The following is a 23,252-nucleotide window of genomic DNA, read 5'->3' as shown; positions in this document are numbered from 1 at the left end:
GAAAGAATTATACAAACAATGCCTCTTTTTTCCCCTCCGACAGCAACTTGTGCAAAAGGGGTTGTTTTGGACAATATTTACAAATAAAGCAAGCAAGAAACACAAATTTCGTCTGTCGCCGCTCATGTGTCGCATCCCGTTCACATGTGAGCGTGCGCGAGCGCGCGCTAGTATGCGCAAGAGGGAGAGCGCATTTACAGCATGGGGTCCACGCGCGCGCGTTCGTACATTTGCAGTGCATTCAAATTCTCCCTCGGCGGCAGTTTGGTCCGGTTGTAGGGGGTCGATAGCTCACCGTATCAACGCACCATCGTCACCGGCCGAAACCGGTCACCAGTTCACGATCAACAAGATCAGGTTTTTTTTCGGATGTGTTAAATGCATTGCATTGCAAAAGGCGTGGTTCAAATTCGCTGTACATTACTTTGCGTATCCTTTGCGTACGGCTGGTAAAAACGCTGCCAAATAACAGGCAGATATATTGTGCGGGCAGTGCAAAACAGTTATGTGTTCCAGTGATTAAACTAAATGCGATACGATAACGATGACACAAAGTCGCGAGATGGCAGTTAGGGGTGGTTTCTGGATGATAATGGTGTTGGCAATGGGAGTTCTGCCGTTTCCCCATGCTGCGGCGGAAGTGGACAGTGCTCGACCGAATATAATTTTTATTTTAGCTGACGATCTTGGCTGGAATGATGTCGGATTTCATGGATCGGCACAAATCCCAACGCCCAACCTGGACGCACTGGCTTACTCGGGCATCATCCTTAATCGGTACTACGTGAATCCAATTTGCACTCCCTCCCGTTCGGCACTGATGACGGGCAAGTATCCCATACACACGGGAATGCAGCATACCGTGCTGTACGCGATGGAACCACGTGGTCTTCCCCTGTCCGAGAAGCTGTTGCCCCAGTACCTGAAGGATCTTGGGTGAGCATCTTGCGCGGTGTGGTTGGTGTACCAGATGCCAGATTCATATCGACTTATTCCCTCCAGATACTCGAATCACATCGTTGGCAAGTGGCATCTGGGGCACTATCAGCTGCGATTCACCCCAATGCAGCGAGGCTTCGACAGTCATACCGGGTTCTGGACCGGACACCATCACATGAACGATCACACGGCGGTAGAACACGGCCACTGGGGTCTGGACATGCGCCGAGGGTACGATGTCGCCTACGACCTGCACGGCCAGTACACGACGCACGTGCTCGGTGCGGAAGCGATCGCCATAGTGCAGGGACACAACAAGAGCTCCCCCCTATTTCTGTACGTGGCCCATGCCGCCGTCCATTCGGCCAATCCGTACGACTTTCTGCCCGCTCCGGACGAAACGGTGGCAAATCTGGGACACATTGAAAACTACCGCCGGCGTAAGTTTGCCGCCATGATGGTCGAACTGGACCGTACGGTTGGGAGTCTCGTAGACGCGCTGCACGCACGTGACATGCTCGAGAATACGATCATCGTGTTTAGCAGCGACAATGGCGGCCCAGCGGATGGGTTCAACGACAATGCCGCCTCTAATTGGCCACTGCGCGGGGTGAAAAATACGCTCTGGGAGGGTGGCCTGCGAGCGGCCGGGTTCATTTGGAGCCCACTGCTTCAGAATGTGAGCCGAGTGTCGCATCAAATGGTGCAAGTTTGCGATTGGCTGCCGACGCTGTACGAAGCTGCAGGTGGTAATGTCAGGTGAGTGTCGCCATGATTCCCCTTTTACTGAGCTGATAGACTTTCGTTTTCTTATCATCGCTCCAACAGCGCACTGCCGACCGACCTGGACGGGATCAGCGTGTGGCATGAGCTGAGCAGTGGGGCTCCAACGCGACGTATCGAGATACTGCACAACATTGACGACATTTGGGGCACCTCGGCACTGACCGTGGGAAACTGGAAGCTCGTCAAAGGCTCACACTACAACCGCACCTGGGACGGATGGTACGGTCCGGCGGGGATACGGGACGAAAAGGCATACGCCCTGGACACGGTCGCCAACAGTCCGGCAGGGAAGGTGATGGAGGAGCTGAGTCTACTGCCCACTCCGGAACGCATCACGCAACTTCGCCGCGAGGCGACGGTTTCGTGTGGCGCCGGAGCGCACATGGCCAACGAGTGTGATCCGCTCGAGCGCCCCTGCCTGTACGATGTGGAAAGCGATCCCTGCGAGTACAATAACCTTGCCGAGGAGCATCTGCACATACTGCAGAGTTTGCTGGCCAGGCTTGCCGACTACAACAGCACTGTCGTTCCGCCGTCCAATCTCGAGGACGACCCGCGGGGCGAACCGCAGCACTGGAACTTTACGTGGCACAATTTCGGCGACGAGCCAGAACCGGAAGTGCTGCTGAATGAACATGTAGACTAAAAGAGGGTAAGCGAAAGCGACGGGAAAACCAAGACTAAAGTATAGCGACCTCATGGTTAATACTGCAGAGCTTCATTTTATTATTCATTCAAACACAGAGGAAACATTATCTACGTAAATCGCCTAAATAAATTAACTGTTCAACCGTTTAGTTTAAATTAAAAGCGTAAACTTATCGTCAACCTCACAGGCATAACTACAAAAATCCCTAGAGAAAAACAGTGTAGCGGGCACATTTCACACACTGTAACACTTTGCAAACGACACAGACACAAACTGCTGTTTGCAGCGGTAGACGAAGCGATAGTTTGATTTGTTATAGGTTTATGGGTTTGCTTTGCATTTATTAGTTCTATTTGTAGCACAATATTGTCTAACAATGAACCGGCCGACCATCATTGGATGGCGGAGGAAAACTTGACGGTTTACGGTTTAAGTCCTATTGTATACTTTCCCACTTGTACTCTCTCTCTCTCTCTCGTTAGCTAGAACGGGCCAACATTGGCGGTTGTAGTTAATGGACTGTTTTAGGTTTTGAATTTCGCCCCTTTGGGTGCTTGCTGTTTTTCGTTTCTCGTTTACAGTGCTCTAGATGCCGCATATCGTGATCGTAATATATGACATAAAAAATAAACAGGAAGCAAACTTTACTTTTACTGCTTACAGTATCTCCAAATCACAGTGTCTTATTTCGGGGAATTTTTTCTGAAGCATACAAAAACAGGACATTAGAATAAAAATATAGTATTGAAATACGAGAGTTGTTCGTGTGCGCTTACCCGTAGCTTCATTTCAATCCGATCGATTTCACCGCCCATCAGATCGACAATGTTTTCGCCGTGCTTCAGCAGAAACGCTTCCAGCTCGTCGATCGTTTGGAACGTGCGCACCTCCTCCAGCAGTACGTTTAAGTCCTGCTTGTCCAGATACACCCGCGTCAGCTCGCGGCCATCGAAATCCATCTCAGCCTGCCGTGGGTGAGGGGGAAATAATACATTCAAAAGGATGAAATGACGATGAGACATTCAGGCATTTGCGCTCCCCTCTTACCTTATACCTAACCAATGAGTTCCCCATATCTATACCCTTGACGTCATGGATTGCCCGGATCATGATGTCACTCTCCAGTTCGGCGTTAATTTTGTCGAGATTCTCCTGCCGTATCGAGCGCCCGACCAGCGCAGCCACATTCGTGTAGATGATGAACGATGCCACACCGCCCAGCATACAGCCGACAAGCAGCGACCCAACCGCATCGGGAATCGGCGACCCGGTGTAGGTGGACAGTCCCATACAGGTGGCGGCCAGTGCCACACTCAATACCGCCGCCGCATCTTCCGTAAGTACTACATTCACACAGGGATCCTGGCCACGGGCCACTAAAAATTTAGTAAAAAAAAAAAGGTTGTTAATACGGACCCGTCCCGTCCGTCCGATTCCTCCTGTCTTACCGTAATCCCTAAAGCTCATGCCGAGAGCTTTGGCGCCACTCCGGCAGCTGTTGATAGCGACCAGCAGTGTAGCGCCCTCGGACACCAGCGAACCGCCGAGGATGAAGAATGCCCAGAAAAAGTCATCGATCGGGTGAGGATCGACCAGGCCCATGATGCCGTGATAGAACGAGAGGCCGGTGCCGACGCAAAAAATGCCCACGCCCGAAATGAGCGACGACACGTACTTCATGTTGGTGTACCCGTACGGATGGTCCGAGTCGGCGATCTGCGTCGACTTGTGTATGCCGTACGCCAGGATGAGCTGGTTGATCGTGTCCGCCAGCGAGTGAATCGTTTCCGCAAACATACTGTGCGAACCAGTGTACAGCCAGGCACCGAACTTGAACAGACAGTTGGTTGCATTTCTATCGCAAGGAGTGAGAACGATTTGTTAACGTCAGGTTGTTTGATAGGAATGAGATTGTCCTTACATTGCGATTGCCGTCAGCACCACCTTGCCCGATTTTCCAAACAGTCCCGGCTCGGAATCGACCACATTCGTCCGGCTGCCGATCTCCCGCCGGTAGTCTCGCAGTCTTCGCTTCACCGTAAATATATCTACAAATAAAAGGAGAGAAACATCCGAAACCGCATCAGAAAAGTGTCTCTTTTGGTGAAGGGTTTCCACCCTATTCTTACTTTGCTGGTGCATCTTTTTCTCAATTTCCCGCTTCAAGCATTCCTTCAGCAGATTTTCCCGCGAGCCCCACACCTCGATCGCCTTCGCCTCCACATCCTTCCGCCAGTAGACCGTGATGGGCGGTTCCTGTTCATACGGTGAGCGACGCTTCGTCTTCGCCAGCGCTTCCAAATCGGACGGTTTCAGCAGAAAGTCGGACATTGCGCGAACCGGTGTGATAAAGTTACGCTCCAGCGAGGAGCGCGAAAAGTCCACCCGTATGCGCTTCTTGGCCAGCTGACGGTTTTTCTCCGCCAGCTGTTCCTTCAGATCGGCTTCCGCTTTGGCGCGTGCTTCCTCCTCCGCCAGCAGGGACTGCTTCGGCTGCTTCGGTGCATCCTGGCCGGCGGCGATCGTTTGCATAAGTGTCTGTTCTAGCTTTGGTTTCTCGATCACGATCTCCTGCAGCTTCGAGTCGGCCAGTGTCGTTTTCACCAGCAGCTTGCCATGCTTGGTGTCGATTTCGAGCCGCGATTCTTGCTCAACGCTCTGCTTGGCGCTGCCTGCCGCCGCTTGTGATTGCATCTTTTCCGCCGGCTTGTCTTGCTCCTTCTTCGACTGGCTGGCGATGCGTGACGAGGAGAAACTTCTTTGGTGGTAGCGCTTATCGCCGTACCGTAGCGTGGCGTCCGCCCACGAGTACGGCCTTGGAGGGCCGAGCGAAAGTTTTCTCATCGGCACCTGGTGCAACTATCGAACGAGAGGAGAGGAAAACAAAAAGGAAAAAAGATAACCCCAATTGCATGAAACAGGTTACAACCGAATCGCAGCTGATTGTGGTGGTGAAGGTGTTTTGTTTGTTTATGATCGGACCGATCGGGTTGATCGATTTAGTCACCTGACTCCGGTGGCATAGCAACAGCCATGCTGCACGCTGAATCGTCATGTTGCGGTATTTGGTTTCGGGGCGACGGTCAAAAGGGAAGAGTACAATAGGGGCTACCTCCGATGAGGAGCGCCCTATATGCTCGGGCGTTTTGCGGAACTGGGAGGGTTTTTGGTCCGGTTTCCGTCGCCCCCCCTTCGATGACGTTTGCCGCTGGGGGGAGTAGAATGGGAATGGGAATTGTACGAAAAGTTATACAACTGTTTCACTTTTAATTTTGTTACTGATTCTACATAGAAGCGATCATTTTTCACAGCGATGCGCTGTTATGGCTCACTGTTATTTTTACACTTATTATTTTTTGCCGAAAGGAACTGTTTTGTTGACAATTTGTGCTTGACGTCTGGTCGACGGTACACTACTGTGCAAAAAATGCGCAACAGACCTTTTAATCGTCCCTGGAACTGAGTTCTTTACGCAGTTTGGCGAGTTTTCAAGAGGTATCTTGCACAAAATTATAATACAGGCGGTCCCCGAGATACACGGTTAATGGGGACCGAAAACGGCCGCAAAATACCGCGTATCTCGAATTTCCGCGTAAGTCGAATCTCGTGATTTCCCGCCAAAATATCACTAACTTTCGTGCAATTTTGCAAGTTTAAGCCACCAAATTAATTATTTTATATGTTTCTACTGAATTGAACAGTTTTAAACCTTTTGAAATGGTATTTCACATTCGATCAATACGGAAATTATTTGATATTTCAAAATGGATGTGTCAAATCAGTCAAATCAAATCAAATTTACTCAAAGAACTGTCAAATTTGAAAAACCGTGTACCTCCGAATCCGCGTATAAGAGGTACCGTGTATCTCGGGGACCGCCTGTATTTTTTATATTTGATAGTCTTTTCGGAACATTTACCGTTTAAATCATTGTTTTGATTTTACGAACAAGTGTAGACGGTCCTTAATGCCTTATATTCACCTCACGTTTACATCGACGCATTCAGTCGTTCATTCGTCACTTTTCACCACAGCTTCACAAAATTAAACAAACGAAAGCTGCTAAATATATATGTATTTTTTGTAAAAACTTGTACACGCATATTTTGAAATATTCTTTATTCTAAACATTGATTTTAAGGAAAACAGTCTAGCTGAAAATCTGTTTTTACCTCGTCAAACTTCGGCACCGATGAGCCGAACCGAAACTCACCACTCCGGCCACACTTCGGCCATCTTCGGGAATGGATTTTTCGTACGAGTGTGGCTTTTTATTTTTTTTCCACTCTCTGCTTTCTCTCTTCGATCCGTGAAGGTGTTCCGTGGTATGGTGTGAATAAAAATTGGAATATCTCATAATTTCCAGTGTCCCGTGCCGTGAAAATCCGATCAATCGACAGCCCATACGCCAGAGTATCGGAAAAGTGTGCGGAACCAACATCGAAGAGGTTTTACGTAAGTAAAAACGGGGCTTGAAAATTTGCACGCTCTGCGCTACGGCCATTAGATTTTTTCTTCTTCGCTTCCCATATCGCCGCCATTGCAGTACATAACTAGCAGAGAGAAAGACAGAGACAGGCAGTTAGCGTATAAGCAAATAGGAAGGAAGAAAAGAGAGCACCAGATCGAGAGTTTTGCAGACGACGACGACGACGAGCCCCACAGCAAAGCAGAGTCCCATTTTATATCGATTGCGCACAAGTCACAGCTTAGCATAAAACTATCCCGAAAACAGCAGCAGCAGCCATTTTTGCCACAGTACCTGGTTTAGTAAACGATTCAAACGACCAATAAAATGCAGTTCCAAGGCACAGCACAACCGCACCAGGGTGGCTTCCGCGGACCGCGTCCGGAAAAGAACGACTTTTACGTTGGCCAGCCGGGCACCAAGCCGCCGCACTTCATGAACAAGCAGGGCCCACCCTCGATTCCGCCGTTCAACGCGAACGCGTTCGGTGGACCGAAGCCGATGTACCAGCAGAATGCGATCAACGGTGTCGGACCGGGTGGATTTAACAAATTCGGCGGTGGCGGCAACCGTGCATTCGGCGGCCAGCCCGGAACCATGCCCAAGAAGGACTTTGGTGGACCGAAGATGTACGGACCGGGTGGCAGCAAGCCGTACGGTGACGACAAGCCGTTCGACACCTTCGGCGGCCCCAAGAAGTACCCGACCTCGAACCCGGGAATGGGTGGCGGCTACGGCATGGGCAATCGCAACGGGTATGGCGGTATGCGCTCGGACTACAACGGGTTCAACAAGGACGACCGGGCGAAGATCCAGTCGCTGAAGGCCAAGTACCCGGGCCAGAACCTGATGAAGCCGATGTGGGAAAATCTGGAACCGTTCCAGAAGGATTTCTACGTGCCGCACCCGAGCGTGATGGGCCGGGCGGCCGAGGAGGTGCAGACGTTCCGCGAGCAGATGCAGATCACGGTCATGGGCAACAACGTGCCGCACCCGTGCCAGAACTTTGAGGAGGGCAACTTCCCGGAGTACGTGATGACGGAGATCAAGAAGCAGGGTTTCCCGCGCCCCACCGCCATCCAGTCGCAGGGCTGGCCGATTGCGCTGAGCGGCCGCGACATGGTGGGCATTGCGCAGACCGGTTCGGGCAAAACGCTCGCCTACATGCTGCCCGGCTTGGTGCACATCTCGCACCAGAAGCCGCTCAGCCGCGGCGAGGGACCGATCGTGCTGGTGCTTGCACCAACGCGTGAGCTCGCGCAGCAGATCCAAACCGTGGTGCGGGACTTTGGCAACCATTCGAAGCCCAACATTCGCTACACGTGCGTGTTTGGCGGAGCACTGAAGGGACCGCAGGTATGTAGAAAGTTTTATTAGTTGTTTTACAAGGTTGTTTGCAACTAGCGTTACAGTTGCACAATCATCGATTGGGGCGCACTGCTACTGTTCGTTGTGTTGGTGTTAGTGATCGAAATTGTTGTTGTTGTTTTTCTTCTCTTAATTATTGATCGTACACGAAATCACTAACACTTTCGCACTTAAACAAAATAGTTTTTTTTTGTTGATAATCTGAGTTTTTTTTAAAGATTTCCTTTTTCTCTTTTGTAATATGGAACTTTTCGTCCTTATTTACCAAACTTCTTTAATAAATTAATTTGAATTTTCTTTTCTTTTTTAACTTATGAAACGACCACTATTTTAGATTTCTCAACCTCTATGTAATCATGTAATACCCATTACTTTTACTTATTTGCCCTTCTCAAATTAGGTGCGTGATTTGGAGCGCGGTGTTGAGGTAGTGATTGCTACTCCCGGTCGTCTGATTGATTTCCTCGAGCGTGGCATCACCAATCTGCGCCGCTGCACGTATCTCGTGCTGGACGAGGCCGACCGGATGCTGGACATGGGCTTCGAGCCGCAGATCCGCAAGATCGTGGAACAGATTCGCCCGGACCGACAGGTGCTGATGTGGTCCGCCACCTGGCCGAAGGAGGTACAGACGCTGGCGGAAGACTTCCTGCGCGATTACATCCAGATCAACATCGGCTCGCTCAGCCTGGCCGCGAACCACAACATCCACCAGATCGTGGACGTGTGCGAGGAGAACGAGAAGGAGGGCAAGCTGCTGAAGCTGCTAAAGGAAATCGCCACCTCGGATGCGACGAACAAGATCATCATCTTCGTCGAGACGAAGAAGAAGGTGGACGATCTGCTGAAGAACATTGTGCGGGACGGATACGGGGCTACGTCGATCCACGGCGACAAGAGCCAGACGGAGCGGGACTACGTGCTGCAGGACTTCCGGCACGGCAAGAGCACCATCCTGGTGGCGACCGACGTCGCGGCCCGCGGGCTCGACGTGGAGGACGTCAAGTACGTGATCAACTTTGACTATCCGAACTCGTCGGAGGACTACATCCATCGTATTGGGCGCACGGGACGCTGCTCGCAGTACGGCACTGCGTACACCTTCTTCACACCAAACAACGGACGCCAGGCGCGCGAGCTGCTGTCCGTGCTGGAAGAGGCCGGCCAGCAGCCGACGGTGGAGCTGATCGAGATGGCGAAGCAGGCACCGGGCGGCAAGGGCGGACGGCTGCGCTACTCGACGCAGACCGGCTACCGAGGCAGCAGCGGCATGGGCAGCTACCAGCGCCGGCCGCCGTTCAACGGTGGCGGTGGATTCGGCGGCCCGCCCAAGTACGGCGGTGGCATGCAGGGCGGCATGATGGGCGGTATGCAGAACAAGTTCGGTGGCGGCGGTATGCAGAACAAGTTCCGCGACGGTGGCATGTACCGCGGAGAGAACAACTGGAACAAGGGTCCGAATGGGCCGGCAATGATGGGCGGCCCGGGAGGCTACCAGTCCCACTCGCCGCAGTCGCCGCAGGCGGCCGCCGTCGCGTCCGGCCCGCAGATGTACGAAGCGCAGCAGGCGCAGCTCCGCGCTGCCTACCACCCGAAGAACATCTACCCGGGTCAGTTCGATGACTACACGGCCCTGTTTGCGGGCGGTGCGACCGCGGCTGCCCCGGGCGGCGGCATGCGCTACTACCAGAACAAGGCGCACCAGGGCGGTCCGGGAGCGATGCAACCCGGCTCGCAGCCCGGCGGCCGGTACAACCCGAACGGTGGTCAGTTCAACATGGACGGCACGCCGAAACCGAACAACGGTCGCGGCACTTACCCGCCGAAGCAATATAACAACAGCTACGCGGCCGGACCGGCCAATCCCAGCCATCAGTACCCGCAGCTGGCTGCGGCCGCTGCCGCGGCTGCCGCCGGCCAAACCATTCCAACGGGTGCGCCGGCCGGATTCACCGGATTCGATCCGACCGGGGGGCTGCAGTACCAGGCTTCGTACCCGATAACGGCGGCCACCGCCACCTACTATCCGTACCCGGCGGCTACCGCTCCACCGCCACCACCGCAGGCCCAGGCGGCCCCAGTCGTGCCGCCAGTCCAACAGTAAGCTGCTGCTGCTGCCACCACACGCGTAACACCCTTCACGCAACAACAAGCACGATCGGAGAGAGAAAGCAAGGTTAGTTTTTAGCATCTTCCCTTATTTATCCAACCATTTATAAATAGTACGTAGAAAATCGAACGGCTTGCGCGAGGCCGCAACACATACATGTTGAATGTTTCGGTTTTTCGGTTTAGTATCAGACGCGAAGAGGGCGAAGAAACTGTCGCGCGCGGTTAGGAGCATAGATTTGCCCACCCACTCGTTCGCCCAGAAAAGTAGGTGGGACATTTTTGACACACTTCCACCCAGGTAACGAAACGGAACATGATTAATCTTCTCTACTGTTTATTTTCCCTTAATCACACACCATATCGGAAGATACGAAACTTGCGTTGCCGAAACGTCTGATCGCAGGAACACATTACTATTATTAACACTATATAACCTTTTTGCAAACGATTGTATGAGGAGCTATTGGAAGATGATGAGATACACATTTGACTCGTGTACGCACGCGCTGCAACCAAGGATTGAATAGGGCCGCCAAGCAGAGCGAAGAAAGATGATAGGGCTTTGTGGAAGCGAGCAGAGCGGCGCACACACTGTAAGAGTGAACGGAAAAGCAGCAGCGATCGCGGAGCGAGTATATACGATATACAATTAGTTTTGAATTTTTGCGTTTATTCTTTCCTTATTACAAGCAAATATAATAATCCTTAGATGTAATGAAACCATACGAACGCCTGGTACACACGTGCGTAGGGCAAGCGTGCCCACCCGTACAACTACGCGGTTTGTTCGGCGCGGAGCAGGAACACTGTCAGACGCTGGCTCGTGGCTCGCGGCTGCTGCTGATACACGTCGAACATTCCGGTAGCTTTAGCAAGCAATTTTGTTAAACGAACGCTCATTCGAATTTCTACGAATCACACCCACACCCGTGCGTGGTGGGATGGAATTGTCACACAAAGAACGAGGGAAAGATAAGACTTCCAAGACAGGTGAACTCTCTAATCCTAAAGCTGATTGTTGAAGTGGAGAAAAGCATTTTAGCAGAAATGGGTGTTGGAATGGAAAGTTCAATCATTCCCTTGCTTTTACTCTCTGGCTGCATTGGGGGAAATGAAATGCGGAAAAAGAGTTTTCCCTCGAATCGCAATTAAAATTATGCGCAGCGAGTTACTGGAAGACCATTTTATTTTAAATCGAAACTGTAACGGAAATCAATTCGGACATTGAACGCAGATGCAGAATTGTTGTATTTTTCTGTTCTTTCGACAATCGTTTGGTGTATTGTACACATCCATTCCCATTTCTGTATGCAGCCCGCAGTTACTACATCACAGGAAAACAGAACTGAATCTCTTGAACCGTTAGTTTCGTGGTTGATAAATTGTTAACCAAATGACACAATAATACAGCGCAATACGGCAATTTGAAGGATCATAATGTGACAAATGACAGGGAAGCACATTAATTTGGTTAGGTGAAAAGAGACGGCGAGCCACATTAGTTGCAAAAGTAGGGAAACAGCACGTCAGGCAGCACAGTTCATTATTAACAGATGTACTGGTGTGATACCTGGTGGAGTTTTGGAAACAGCAGCGAGTGAAACTGTGTTTGTATTCTCCTGGAAAATGTGGTATTATCAAAGCTAAGCGTTTTTTGACAACCAAAGAAACAATTTAATTTACATTTCCTAACCAATCCCTTGTTAAACCACAAGCCAATACCCCACCTCCCGCAATAGTTAACCAGATACATTCCCTTACACTCCGACAAAGAAGTTGGCATCGCCACCTAGTAACAAAACACATATTCTACCTTCCAGTCAAGTACGTACCTGTAACGAAAATGGTAGCTGGATCGCTAAAGAAACCCTGCAATAATATGCTGTTGCGCTGATATTGCGTACGAAATTAGCATATGGGGATGATCCTACACACACAAGGAGGAGGGAATATCCACGGAAACCTAAAACGAGCATGATTAGATAAACTGTACTTTTACGTTCTATTGATTGTTGATAGTAACTTTTTTATAAAATCGGGCCGGACACACACAAAGTATTACACAAAGCGTACGTCCATGTGCGCTTGTGTTACAACAGGTTCTCATTTACAACGTATTTGAAAAGAGGTCCCATCAACTACGTTTGAACGAACGGACACAAACACAGACAGACACGCTTCTTAGCGACGCTTTCAAAGCCTCTCGCACATTACTATCTAGTCAGAACGAACGAACAGGAATCCCCTGAACAAAGGGCATTGGTTCGTAAGCGCGGTTCTCGCTCCCTATAGCAAGGATTAATGCACCAAACGCGAGTGCATACGAATTTGGCGCCCTGGTGTGTGCCGGAAACCGCACGAACCTGTGAGGAAGCTCTGGGATCTTCCAATGTTCTAGCATGAAAAGGGCGGGGAGTCACCCCCGCCACTGCAAACAAAATGCCTTCTGTAAACTGTGATCGAATCTCTCGTGTTCCTTATTCAATGCTACTCTCTCCGGACGAGCGCAGGACGACCCCAGGGACTTTTTGCTCACGGAGGCCAAAGTAATAAAAATGTATGCTGTGTGAGAGCGAAACACATGGACACACACACACACATGGCAAGCAAAAAATTGCGTAAAAGAAAAATCTATTCTGCTTTTTAGTATTTGCTTTGATGAATGTACTGATTCTTTTTAAATGGCTAAAGGGATATCGATTTTGTGCCGCTCTTATTGATGTTTATACAAATATGCAAAAGAGACTAATGTTGGAAAGTTGTGAAACTTTGAGCGCTCTACTGTGTTAGCCATTTAGTTGTAAAACATCTTTTCTTTATAGTATTCCGGTGGCCTGTGAGCTAAACGTGTGTGTGTGTAGGTCGAAACAAACACGTCCAGCATAAATTGCAACATATTTTCCCGGACTGTGCAGAGAAACTCGGGAAAAGGATGGACAATTTAGAGAGCGCGAGAGAGCGTTGGCGCCCGTTGTTCTGTCGAGACACATCACCGGCAGACTGAAGCGATTCGAATACGCACTCTTTTTTAAGTATACAATGTGTAGGCTACAATTCTAATACGAATGAACCCACCAACCCTTTGCTGCAGACGACGATAGCAAAATTACACACACACTTGTATCGGACACAACCGTACAGTTGCTGTCTCTTTACTGTCCGAGTATGTAGAACAGCCGTTTTTGACGACCTTTTGTGCAAACAGCTGAAATAGTAGAAGCACAAGAAAGTCATCCGCCGACAAACCGGAAGAAGAACCGTGTAACATAAGCGGACACATCAATCTACACCGGCTAGAGCGTGCACTGGGAAGAGAATGAATGCATAGTAAGCAAAGTACAGTGTAGTAACAACAGCTAGAAAGCGTAGAAGATAAATAAATTTTTATTTTTTTCTTCTCCTTTGTCTGCGCGATTGGAGACGTTCACTGGCATAATCGATCAGCTAATCGATGTTAATACAGCTTGCTTGCCACTTTATAATAGTAATGTATGCTCGCCTCTCTTTTGGGAAAACGAGAAAAAATGATTAAACACACCAAGGCTAGATTACGGGGTGGTTCTTATTGTGTTTGTGTTAAACGTTATGCAAACACTTGATTGAGGAAATGGAAAAGAAAAACAGGGTCCCTAAATAATGATCCACTCTGCCGTAAGATTGTCGCTGTAGGAAGCAAATCAAGCGTACTATTTGCATACACTTCGTACAGTCTAGGAAAAGATCAGATCTCTTAGAACTTGCCACAAACAGAGAACGTCTGTTGTAGAACAACACGAGCTGGTGTTGCGTTTTGTGTACCAGTATTTATTTTCTACACAAACGCATCGAACCCTTTTTGCTTGGTTTGGTTTATCTTCCAACAAGAGCAAAACACTTTCAAACGAATGCGTTTAATGTTGGAAAAATCACGCAAAAAAAACGCGGGAACCCTTACACGAAGAATGCTTGATTAAATCCCCTAAAACATGAAGCTTAGAGTGTAATATCTCAACCACAGGTATTAGTAATTGTCGCAACAGGTCGAAGCATTGTGACATGCTCGGAGAGGAAGATAGGTAACAGGAAACATTAGACATTGAAGAAAATTAGCCTGTTCGATGATAATTGCAACAGCTCTTCGAAATGTAACACAAACGAAGAGCAGCAATATACTACAGCAAAGTAAGTTAATTGAAATTACTGAATGTGAAACAACCGAAACACAGAGTTTGAAAATGCAACAGTCAAACAATTCCAACTGAAAGAGCGAAACAGAACGAACAAGCAAACACATTCGAAGAGAGTAGAATGAACAAGTCGTTTGATAAATTTGTAAAACCCTACTACATGTGTAACGTGCATAATTTGCTTAACCTTATCTACCAACTAAGTAAGTGTGTTTGTGTATGTGTGTGTGCGTGCTATGAAGAAACGCAGCGTTAATTAAGCAACTCTAAAAAGAAAAAGTTAAACCGCAGCAAAGATTGCAACGTGAATGATATATTTTTCAACAAACACAACACAACTGGAAGGCAGGTCAATGTTTAAAAAAAGCTGAAATATAAAGGGTTTTCTTTTGGCTCATTTGGCTGAAGCGCACACACTTTCACGTTTTAAGAGACAATTTACTGGTAACCTATTGTACTATTAAACGAGGTGTGGACCGCTTGTTTCGAGCTAATGATTAGTGTATCGTTCCACACACTCTCTAAAACTCGTTTGGTATTTGGGTAAAAAAGGAATATAATCAATAAAACACGTTGCGGCCAACTGCTAATTGAAAGCGAAGATAACAAAAACGGCAACCACGAAATATTAATGTCTTAGCTGCAGCCAGCTATCTAGCGTTATAATAATATATGATGTCTTTAATGGATTAATCGAACATGCGTCAAAGTTTACACAACAAAACACACTTTTTCTGCAATCAAACGGAACCAAATGATTTTCATCATTGCTATTATGAACTTTTAAAAGCATCGACGATCGCGCATGTGTAAGAACGATCATGAGCATAGGAGAAAAGAGAAATACTACCCAAATGAACAGAACGGAATATTGAGAGCGATCGATTCTCTCCACCAAGAACAGTTGTCACTCAGCTTGGAACGGAACGGAAAACGAACATCAGTTCGGATCGAATGGCAGCTTTGTAACCGAATGATGTGCTGTGTATAACCGATGAGACGAATTTTTGTTTTCGGTGCAGTGCGTCTAACCACAAAAGGGACAGCAAAAAAAGAACTTCCGGCACGCGCCGCACCCCACACACATCCATATTTTTTTCTATTGTTTTACATCTCTACCACACCGATTATTGCATACACAGCATGCGTAAAGTTAAGGGGTTGTTTTTAATAGGATAGGTTTTAAGTTTTTTCTGAATTTTAGAAGCGATCATTCAACATTAAACGAACTGGTGGACATATAGACTCATTGCTGGGTCCGAAAAAGCATGGTTCAGAATAATGAGTCTCACAATTTGAAACCAACACTAACGAGGAAAATAGCAAAAGTTGTCGTACAGAGTTCTGTCCTCAAGAATTTCATCAAAACTACTACTACTGATCAAAGCTGAAAGAAAACGATATAATTCTTCATGTGATATAGAGAAAAAAGATGAAAAAACAACGCGCTCTCGTCGCAGTGCAAGAAAGTTTAGTCAACTATTAGAAACCCCTACGGAAATTACAGAAATGGCACGACATATGGGCACTATTAATTTTGCAACGCATTATATTGGTACACAGTTAGGAACACGTCATTGTCTCATATGTTGTTTGTATCGTAAAAGCGCGTAATTCAAACCGGAAAGTCTCGTTGATTTAGCTTGAACACACACTCACGCACTGGAGAAAAATGAAAGCGTAGGGAAAAGATTTAAACAACAAACGTTAGGACACGTTAGGAAGCTGTAAAAGAGTGACGAACGCTGCAGAGATAATTGATATGCGGCGCAGATTTGCCCTTTGAATACTTACATCAATAATGAGTGTGGTGGCTGTGTATGTATGTCTATGCTCTGCCGGGAAAAGAAGAGCGTGAGCGCAGAAAAAAAAGTAGTGAAATAAGATGTATTTTGCATGAGTAACAAAAAGCGTAAGATATCGCCAATAATACATTTAGCAAAGGGAAAGGCAAAAAAACCCATTCTGTTGATGGACGAACGCAACCGACAGAAAACGACCTTTTTTGCTTTTCGATGTCTCTGAAATCAAGAAGCAAACAGCGATCAAAGAGTTTTCACAAAAAAAAACCAAACGAAAAATGCATAAGAGCAAAACACAACTAATTACAATTGCTTGAATCTAATCTGAAAGCGTATGAGCAAATGAATAAGACGAAACATGTAGCCGAAATATAATTGCAAAACCGTTAAAAACATGTTGTGCGCTTTTAAAGAGGCGTCTAAGTCTAAAAATCCTAAGTGAAACATAAATAGTACGGAACACGCGCGCGCGCGAATACAATTGAATGATTTGCTTGCGTACCTAAGAATGGAACGATGTTGTTATAGTTCCATAGAAAAAAATACACGCAACTGCAACGGGGAAAACGTGATAAAACTTGATCGGGAAAGTAATAGAAGCAATTCTCTCACACAAAGTAAATTGCATCTTATTGATTGATCTCAATTGGTTTAGACAAGAAAAGGGGGAAGGGAATGGAAAGCAAAGGATAACGAAAACACATTAAGTCTGACTGCATTTCTCGATCGTTCCCGGAGAAAACATGTGATAATATGTGCAAGAAAAAATGGGTATACTGTTGAATTTAGAATTCTACTCCCGTTCGAAAGACGCCCGCAGTAAATTGAGATGATAAAGTCTATACCAAAAGTACCTTCCCCCTCGCTCAAGATTCATTGGTCGGTGGTGACCTACCTACCTACCCCCCCCAACCGATCACCATTCATCAAAGCATATGCTGCAGCAAACATCAAGTAGCAAACAACAACCATGACCAATTTCACGATCATGGTTTTATAAAAGAGAAAGCATCGAAATTGTTAAAACAGGGAAGAGTTACAACGTTGTATTAGCAGCAGGGGGAACCTGAGAATGAAACTCTGCTATACATACTCAAATCAATATTGTAATCAATTTCAGACAAACTCTCTGAGAGAAGAAAAATGCTCTGTGTTTTATAGCGCCCAAGGGTTACAAGATGATGCACCTTTGCCGCATAAACACACATTACGCACCAGCATGCCCCAGCAAGCACACACGGTGTGTCGTGTGTCGGCCAAAGGTGGCGCATGCTGATGCGGTTGAACCACGTGTTCGCGCGATATGTATGTGGGATTGTGCGCGCGAGCCCCAAGAAAGATGAAAGCTGTTCCGTGTTGTTTTTTGTTCCACTGGCCAGGGTATTATTGAACACAAATGAAAAAAATACGAATATATTTTTGTGAAAACACTAGAACGCTGAATGTGAACGCGCTCGAGAGGCGAGAAAAAATGTACCATTGTGATATTTTATATTTAAAGTTAATATGTAAAAACACATCAGTAAAACACAGACAAAAACACAACCACACATACACTCACGACTACTAAACATGCATGTACACCGAAGCAACAACAACAACAACAACAACAACAACATCAACAAGAAAAAGTGGGAAACAAGGGGGACAATTCCTAGAAAACGTGAAACAGAGACATGTAAGAACAACGTGATGAACATTATTGCTATTGCTTAAATGCAATTCGTTTTCGCTCGAAGGTCTCCGAAAGGAGGGAAAATTAGGGAAAACAGAAAGAAGCCCGATACGCTTACAGTTGAGGAAAGAGCAGGCAAACACAGCCCATGCTTCCAAAAGTTCCAAACAAGAATGGATTAGGATCTCAAGCGAAATAACCTTACACCAGAAGAAGGACAGACAGGGCAAAGAAGCCAACAACACAGCCTGCATCCCGCAAGGATTGGGTGGTAGTAATAAGTGTGGTGTATGTTTTGAACAGGATTGAAGGGCACCATCCAACAGAAAACACACGACGCAAGACGGAATAACCTCAATGCGCGCAACTGTAGTTGCGCAAACTGATCGTCTCGATACGCGACGTGTGTTGGACAAACTGGACACACAGACATTCGTTGTTGTAATATTTTGTAGTATTTTTTTCTGCTGCCCATTTTTGAGCAAAACAAAGAAATAACAAAACCCTCACCCACTCCCTTTCACGAGGCAACAAAAGTAAAAACGAACACGTGGTCGGTCGCGATCACGTGTCTCTTTAAAGAAGTAATGTGTTACCTTCCTGTCTAGTGGAGTGAATTTCTTCCTTCGTACAACAGCAACAAGAAAAAACAAATCAACAAACGTTATTGCAAAATTGCAAATTGCAAAATTCTACAATCGCGCGATGAAATAACGTGAAGGTTTATGCTTCACTGATGGCGATTAGCAAAGGGAGAAAATGCCGGGAAATCAAAAAATGATCCAATCAACCATATACCACAACAAAAAGAACCGAAATAGAAGAAACAGAAATTATGTACAATTAACCTGCAGATGTCGGTTTGTTATCACCTTAAAGATAGGATAAAAAAGTACATTACCACCATCCCTCTCTTACCAAAAAAAGTAGAAAGTTTCAATCGAAACGAAAATGGCAAACAAGATCAAATTTGGCTCCCTAGAAGCTGGGGTCAAAACTGCCGAACATTGTTTCCCTGGTTGTATAACAATAATGCCCCAAATTATCACCACTACTACAACAACAACTACTACATCCTCTCGTTGGTGTCGTCTGGAGATAATATCGTGGTGTGTTGGAGTGCAGAGGCAAATCGACAGGACACAGTAATGAGGCTAGGGAGAGAGTGAGAGAGAAAGAGAGAATCAGCGGCAACCCCCCTCGGGGAAAAGGGTTGTGTTGTGATCGTCGTCACGATGCTGTGAAAATTCATACAAAAAACCAGCGTGTTTCGGTGTACGGACGCTTGTGTTCTTCCCGCCAGAAGACAGAAGCGCGTACAGATATACCCCAATATCATCAAATTTTTAGCGCACCTTGATTGAGTTGTTTTATGGTTTCACCCAATCACACTATACAGTCAACTCTTGAGCCGATTCTGTAGAATGAGCTGAAAATGACACGTCACCTAATAATACTTTTCCATTTCCATTCGAGTATCCTTAAATTATTCCAACTGTTCCATTACGGTGAACCGTGTTGTCACTTTGTTTAAAAAAAAATAGATATCATTTATCATCGGAGAGAAAGAGCTTACATTTTACGTAAAAGTTAAAGAAAACCCCAGTCTTTGCAGTTCTTTTCCCTTTAGTCCATTCATTACTTCCCAGAATTTGTTTGTTTGTTATTTTTGCATCCCAAACAGTCTTTTGTAAAAGACGCAAACCGTTTTTTTAAAGAGCACCAAAATTTTAAAATCGTTTTGTTACTTCTGAGCAAAAGTTTCTTCAGAGTAAACCTTATAGAACGCATGCATATTATATATTGCAACAAAAATATGAATAAAAACAATGTGTAATTCACTAATAAATCAATGACTTGTTTCACTTATTTGCGCGTATACGTCCCTAGTTAAGAATATCATTGCGTAAACAGAACGAGATGCATAAAGGGCTACATTTCGGTAGCAATATGGTGGTATGGTAAGTGAAATCCGATTCTATCGATTTATTGTTTTGTGTTCACCCACTTTTCCCCACTTTACACAAGTTTCCCAGCATGTTTCCTGTTAGTATTCTATTTTCAGCGGTATCCTTGTTTGCGTAATGAACGATTCCTCCTGCTTGGATCCCTTCACGAGGATGTAAAATGTGAGCGTGCCTTGAAATGCGACGAACGTTCTTTCCGCCACAATCTCCCGGATAGTTTTGCTCTTGTCCACCAAGTAGGCCAACCCGAGTATCCTGTTTTCATAGTAAACGTTCACTTTCTTCGCACGGTACAGTCCCGCCTTGTCACACTCCAGCGGCTCCTCGAACAGTTGCTCCAGTGCGTCTTGCATCCTGACGGAAAAGAAATAAGAAAGAAATTCGTATAAGAAGGCACATGGGACGCTTGAGATTCTTGCGAATTGCTTACGTTGTGGTTTCCAAAAGTTGCTGCTGAAAGTCGGTCGTTTGAAATTCGGGATAGCAGAAAACGACGGGCCAGCTCAGGACGCCGTTCTCGTCGCACGAAACCATAAAGTCTTCCAACGGTGCCAACCGCGGCCGAAGGTAACGCTCATCGTCAAGTGCTTTGCGCTCCTCGAACTTTACCATGCGCTTCTTTAGCTCCGTCACGAGCCGGTCCCATCGTTCCTGCTTCTCCCGCTCCTGGCGCGCCTCCTTCCGGGAGTCACGCTGTTGGGCGGCTTTTTTCGCAAGGCAAGCCTTGCGCATCTCAACCGCCGCAGTGTTCGTCGGGTCGCGTTGCAGTATCGTGTCGCAAAGCTCAACGCACAGCTCAAACCGATCGAGCGCCGAAGCGCACTGTGCCGCACGCCATCGGGCCTTGTCGTAGTCAGGGTTCAGCTCCAGCGCTTTCTGTGCATCTTGCAGGGAAGTGCGGTAGTTTTTCAGCATGTAGTTGGCCGCGCTACGGTTGTTGTAAAGAATCGCTTTGTACGCCGCATCGCCCACCTTGTAGCGCAATGCCTCCGTGTAGCTCAGCACGGCCATGCGGAACTTGCGGTGCTGCATGTAAAACTTTCCATCCTCCTTGTACGTATCGGCCAGCTCCTGTTCCGTGTTTTCCTGCGGGTCGTACTTTAGCTGCTGCAGCCCCTCCATCAGCGGGGAAAGCTCTTCGCCCGGTTCGGGCGACTTTTGCATGAAGAACGGATGCTTTGCCATCTCCTCCTCCCAGCGGTCTTCCGGCCATCCCTCGGTGTAGCGCTTTTTCTCCAGCGAGCTTATGAACGCATCCAGATCCTTGTCCAGCTGGGCCGCCAGTTCGAGCCGTTCCTGTTCGGACAGAACCTTTTTCGGTTGTTTTTCTTCCATCGTGATATGGGAGCTGTGCAGTGTGTTTGTGGAACTTTTTCGATACAACTAGCCGGCAAAGAAACACGCGAAATTGTTTTGATTGCGAAACGTCAATGCGCATGTTTATACAGCACAGTTGAGGTGTTGACAAGCGAAGGACGTGTGCCATACGCAAGGTGCATTGAAACGTTTGTTGTTTTTCAACAATTGCTTGATTTATTGCGTTTTTTCACAGAACTTCAGCGCCAAAAATTTTAAAAAACTTTAAAATATTCAACAAAAAAGGTAGCCATTGCTTTTAGATATGCATTACTGCCGTGAATCGTTAAACATCTCTCACTTCTTGTAGATGCGAACCAGCTGTCCCTGTTCGTCGTACGTGTAGACCGGATCGCGAATAGGATCCACCGGTGAGTACTTCAGCTGGGCGGAAAACCCATTCACCTGACGATCCTCATCCGTGACCATGGTGCTGTAGATGACACGCTGCAGGGTGTTGTCTGGTGCCAGAATGTAGTACTGCCCGGAGAATGCGTTGGAAACGGCCACCACCGTACGTCCGGCGTCATCCTCGTCGTAGTCATCGTCGCTTTCGTCTTGCGGCACCTGCGGCTGCTCAGTGGTGGCGGGTAGCTCTTCCGGCTGCTGCTGCTCTTCTTCCTGCTCCGGTGGACCGTAGGTTTCAGCCGGCACAGCTTGCGGTTGGACTTGCTGCGGTTGCTGAGCCACCTGTTGCTGGAATACAGGTCCTCGTACGGCCGGCAGGGCACGAAGTTGTCCACTCACCGGGAACAGCGGACGCTGGGCAATGTTGGCGGGAAGCGGACGATTTACGACCTGCTGACGGAGATTGGCACGCTGCTGGAAGTCTTTGCGTTGGTCCGACGGGAGTCCTTGTACCTTGAGTGGATCCAGATCCGCCTGTCGATTAGAAAATGTTAGTATTCAATGCTCGATTCAATTTGAAATTAATCCACCGTAAAGATTACCTGCTCGGTGGTCGTTGTTGTGACCGGAGTCGTTTGCGTCACTGGTTCAACGGTGGTGGTTGTAACGGGCACCTGCTCTTGGGCGATCTGACGCCCTGCAAACTGTACGTTTTCGCGAGTAATTTGTACCTCAACACGACGAGGCTGCGGTTGGAGCAACAGCAACGGTGCACCGTACTCCGTCGGCAAGCGGAACTGTGCCCCTTCCGGACGCCATCCGGATGCAGGATAGGGGGCTTCGGCGGCTACCGAGACGGCCAGAACGGCTACCAGCGCTACGTATCGATGCATTGTCGGTTGTGGACGGATTATCTTACCCTGCTGCGATCCAGCGAAGACTGATGGTGGTTCTGAACAATAACTAGACTTTTATATTTTGAAATCTCATTAATAGGCAATCGCGTCCGAGCCCCGTGCGCGAGGTAGGTCAGTGTGTAATCCACGTCAAAGTCATTCGGAAGAACTCGACGACGTCGTTGCTTGCTGCTGTAAACATTTGAGGGCTAAATCAATCTTCCTGATTAATATGCACCTTGGGTGCGGGCGTGCGTCTGAAGAAGACTTCAATAGCACAACACCACCATCAGTAGCACCACCGCCCGCCAGCCCATGGACATGGGCTAACGCAACACTCTCTGTAGCCCAATGTATGCATGCTCCTGTTTCGCGCCAGCAAAACAATGCATCACCCCGCGCCAATATTTACCAACTTCGCATATAGATCATCTTGGCGCAAGAAGTCGATGTAATAGTTGCAATTTCAAAAAGATCGCGTACCGCCATTAAGCAATGGTTTTTACTACATTTTGGATGACGCTAAAACTTCTTTCTAGCGCTAGACGACACAGTTGGTAACGACCCGATCGTGCTCTTCCGAAGGTTTTGCTTCCTTCTCGAACGCGGCTTCGCGTTTGCGTTGAGATGGGCACTGCATTAAAAATGCATTAGGAGAACTTGACCTCCGAAAAGAGCGGCGTGTCATATCTGCCGAACGTGTCCTTTCTGATGGTGAAG

General features: G+C 47.5%; 5 protein-coding genes across 10 annotated transcripts; 2 read left to right on the top strand and 3 right to left on the bottom strand.

The window, feature by feature from the left end:
• Positions 1-130: 130 nt before the first annotated feature.
• Positions 131-2,432, top strand: LOC121599758 (arylsulfatase I). Its single transcript, XM_041927812.1, has 3 exons — positions 131-936; positions 1,003-1,698; positions 1,768-2,432. Exons 1-3 carry the CDS (start codon positions 545-547, stop codon positions 2,369-2,371), a joined length of 1,692 nt encoding a protein of 563 aa, XP_041783746.1. The 5' UTR covers positions 131-544; the 3' UTR covers positions 2,372-2,432.
• Positions 2,433-2,983: 551 nt separating this feature from the next.
• LOC121599757 (zinc transporter 9) lies at positions 2,984-5,782 on the bottom strand. Of its 2 annotated transcripts, none has more exons than XM_041927811.1 (8): positions 5,654-5,782; positions 5,382-5,582; positions 4,504-5,233; positions 4,296-4,422; positions 3,823-4,229; positions 3,422-3,750; positions 3,151-3,339; positions 2,984-3,076 (listed from the first exon to the last, which is right to left on the bottom strand). In XM_041927811.1, the coding sequence occupies exons 2-8, from the start codon at positions 5,427-5,429 to the stop codon at positions 3,032-3,034; spliced, it is 1,875 nt and encodes a 624-aa protein (XP_041783745.1). In that variant the 5' UTR covers positions 5,430-5,582; positions 5,654-5,782; the 3' UTR covers positions 2,984-3,031. The 2 variants fall into 2 exon arrangements, with proteins under 2 accessions (XP_041783745.1, XP_041783743.1); XM_041927809.1 differs by having other exon boundaries at positions 5,663-5,782.
• Positions 5,783-6,650: 868 nt separating this feature from the next.
• On the top strand, positions 6,651-19,814 carry LOC121600221 (ATP-dependent RNA helicase dbp2-like). 5 transcript variants are annotated; one of them, XR_006005793.1, is made up of 5 exons: positions 6,651-6,829; positions 6,921-8,198; positions 8,611-10,386; positions 10,506-10,586; positions 10,690-19,814. XR_006005793.1 is itself a non-coding variant. In XM_041928635.1 (3 exons), exons 2-3 carry the CDS (start codon positions 7,170-7,172, stop codon positions 10,312-10,314), a joined length of 2,733 nt encoding a protein of 910 aa, XP_041784569.1. In that variant the 5' UTR covers positions 6,651-6,829; positions 6,921-7,169; the 3' UTR covers positions 10,315-19,814. The 5 variants fall into 5 exon arrangements, 1 of the variants encoding a protein (XP_041784569.1); XR_006005794.1 differs by lacking the exon at positions 10,506-10,586; XR_006005791.1 differs by having other exon boundaries at positions 10,506-19,814.
• A 122-nt stretch (positions 19,815-19,936) lies between these two features.
• On the bottom strand, positions 19,937-21,355 carry LOC121599760 (DNA polymerase interacting tetratricopeptide repeat-containing, protein of 47 kDa). The gene is made up of 2 exons (XM_041927818.1): positions 20,363-21,355; positions 19,937-20,286 (listed from the first exon to the last, which is right to left on the bottom strand). Exons 1-2 carry the CDS (start codon positions 21,265-21,267, stop codon positions 20,013-20,015), a joined length of 1,179 nt encoding a protein of 392 aa, XP_041783752.1. The 5' UTR covers positions 21,268-21,355; the 3' UTR covers positions 19,937-20,012.
• Positions 21,356-21,451: 96 nt separating this feature from the next.
• Positions 21,452-22,750, bottom strand: LOC121599761 (RNA polymerase II degradation factor 1). Its single transcript, XM_041927820.1, has 2 exons — positions 22,239-22,750; positions 21,452-22,170 (listed from the first exon to the last, which is right to left on the bottom strand). Exons 1-2 carry the CDS (start codon positions 22,527-22,529, stop codon positions 21,586-21,588), a joined length of 876 nt encoding a protein of 291 aa, XP_041783754.1. The 5' UTR covers positions 22,530-22,750; the 3' UTR covers positions 21,452-21,585.
• Between the last annotated feature and the right edge of the window lie 502 nt (positions 22,751-23,252).

The sequence above is a fragment of the Anopheles merus genome, chromosome 3L, assembly GCF_017562075.2.
Source record: "Anopheles merus strain MAF chromosome 3L, AmerM5.1, whole genome shotgun sequence".
NCBI classification, from domain to species: Eukaryota; Metazoa; Arthropoda; class Insecta; order Diptera; family Culicidae; genus Anopheles; species Anopheles merus.
The sequence above is the reverse complement of the archived record's forward strand: the minus strand, read 5'-3'. Positions and strand labels throughout refer to the sequence as shown.

What these genes read in the sequence shown, in the direction of transcription:
- LOC121600221 (XM_041928635.1), top strand. Translation starts at nt 7,170, where the DNA reads ATGCAGTTCCAAGGCACAGCACAACCGCACCAGGGTGGCTTCCGCGGA. An exon ending in GAGCACTGAAGGGACCGCAG is followed by an intron (nt 8,199 to 8,610) that starts GTATGTAGAAAG and finishes TTCTCAAATTAG; the next exon opens with GTGCGTGATTTGGAGCGCGG.
- LOC121599761 (XM_041927820.1), bottom strand. Translation starts at nt 22,529, where the DNA reads ATGCATCGATACGTAGCGCTGGTAGCCGTTCTGGCCGTCTCGGTAGCC. An exon ending in CAACAACGACCACCGAGCAG is followed by an intron (nt 22,171 to 22,238) that starts GTAATCTTTACG and finishes TCTAATCGACAG; the next exon opens with GCGGATCTGGATCCACTCAA.
- LOC121599758 (XM_041927812.1), top strand. Translation starts at nt 545, where the DNA reads ATGACACAAAGTCGCGAGATGGCAGTTAGGGGTGGTTTCTGGATGATA. An exon ending in CAGTACCTGAAGGATCTTGG is followed by an intron (nt 937 to 1,002) that starts GTGAGCATCTTG and finishes TATTCCCTCCAG; the next exon opens with ATACTCGAATCACATCGTTG. An exon ending in GCTGCAGGTGGTAATGTCAG is followed by an intron (nt 1,699 to 1,767) that starts GTGAGTGTCGCC and finishes TCGCTCCAACAG; the next exon opens with CGCACTGCCGACCGACCTGG.
- LOC121599760 (XM_041927818.1), bottom strand. Translation starts at nt 21,267, where the DNA reads ATGGAAGAAAAACAACCGAAAAAGGTTCTGTCCGAACAGGAACGGCTC. An exon ending in CAACTTTTGGAAACCACAAC is followed by an intron (nt 20,287 to 20,362) that starts GTAAGCAATTCG and finishes CTTTTCCGTCAG; the next exon opens with GATGCAAGACGCACTGGAGC.
- LOC121599757 (XM_041927811.1), bottom strand. Translation starts at nt 5,429, where the DNA reads ATGACGATTCAGCGTGCAGCATGGCTGTTGCTATGCCACCGGAGTCAG. An exon ending in TGCTATGCCACCGGAGTCAG is followed by an intron (nt 5,234 to 5,381) that starts GTGACTAAATCG and finishes CTCGTTCGATAG; the next exon opens with TTGCACCAGGTGCCGATGAG. An exon ending in ACTCATTGGTTAGGTATAAG is followed by an intron (nt 3,340 to 3,421) that starts GTAAGAGGGGAG and finishes CACCCACGGCAG; the next exon opens with GCTGAGATGGATTTCGATGG.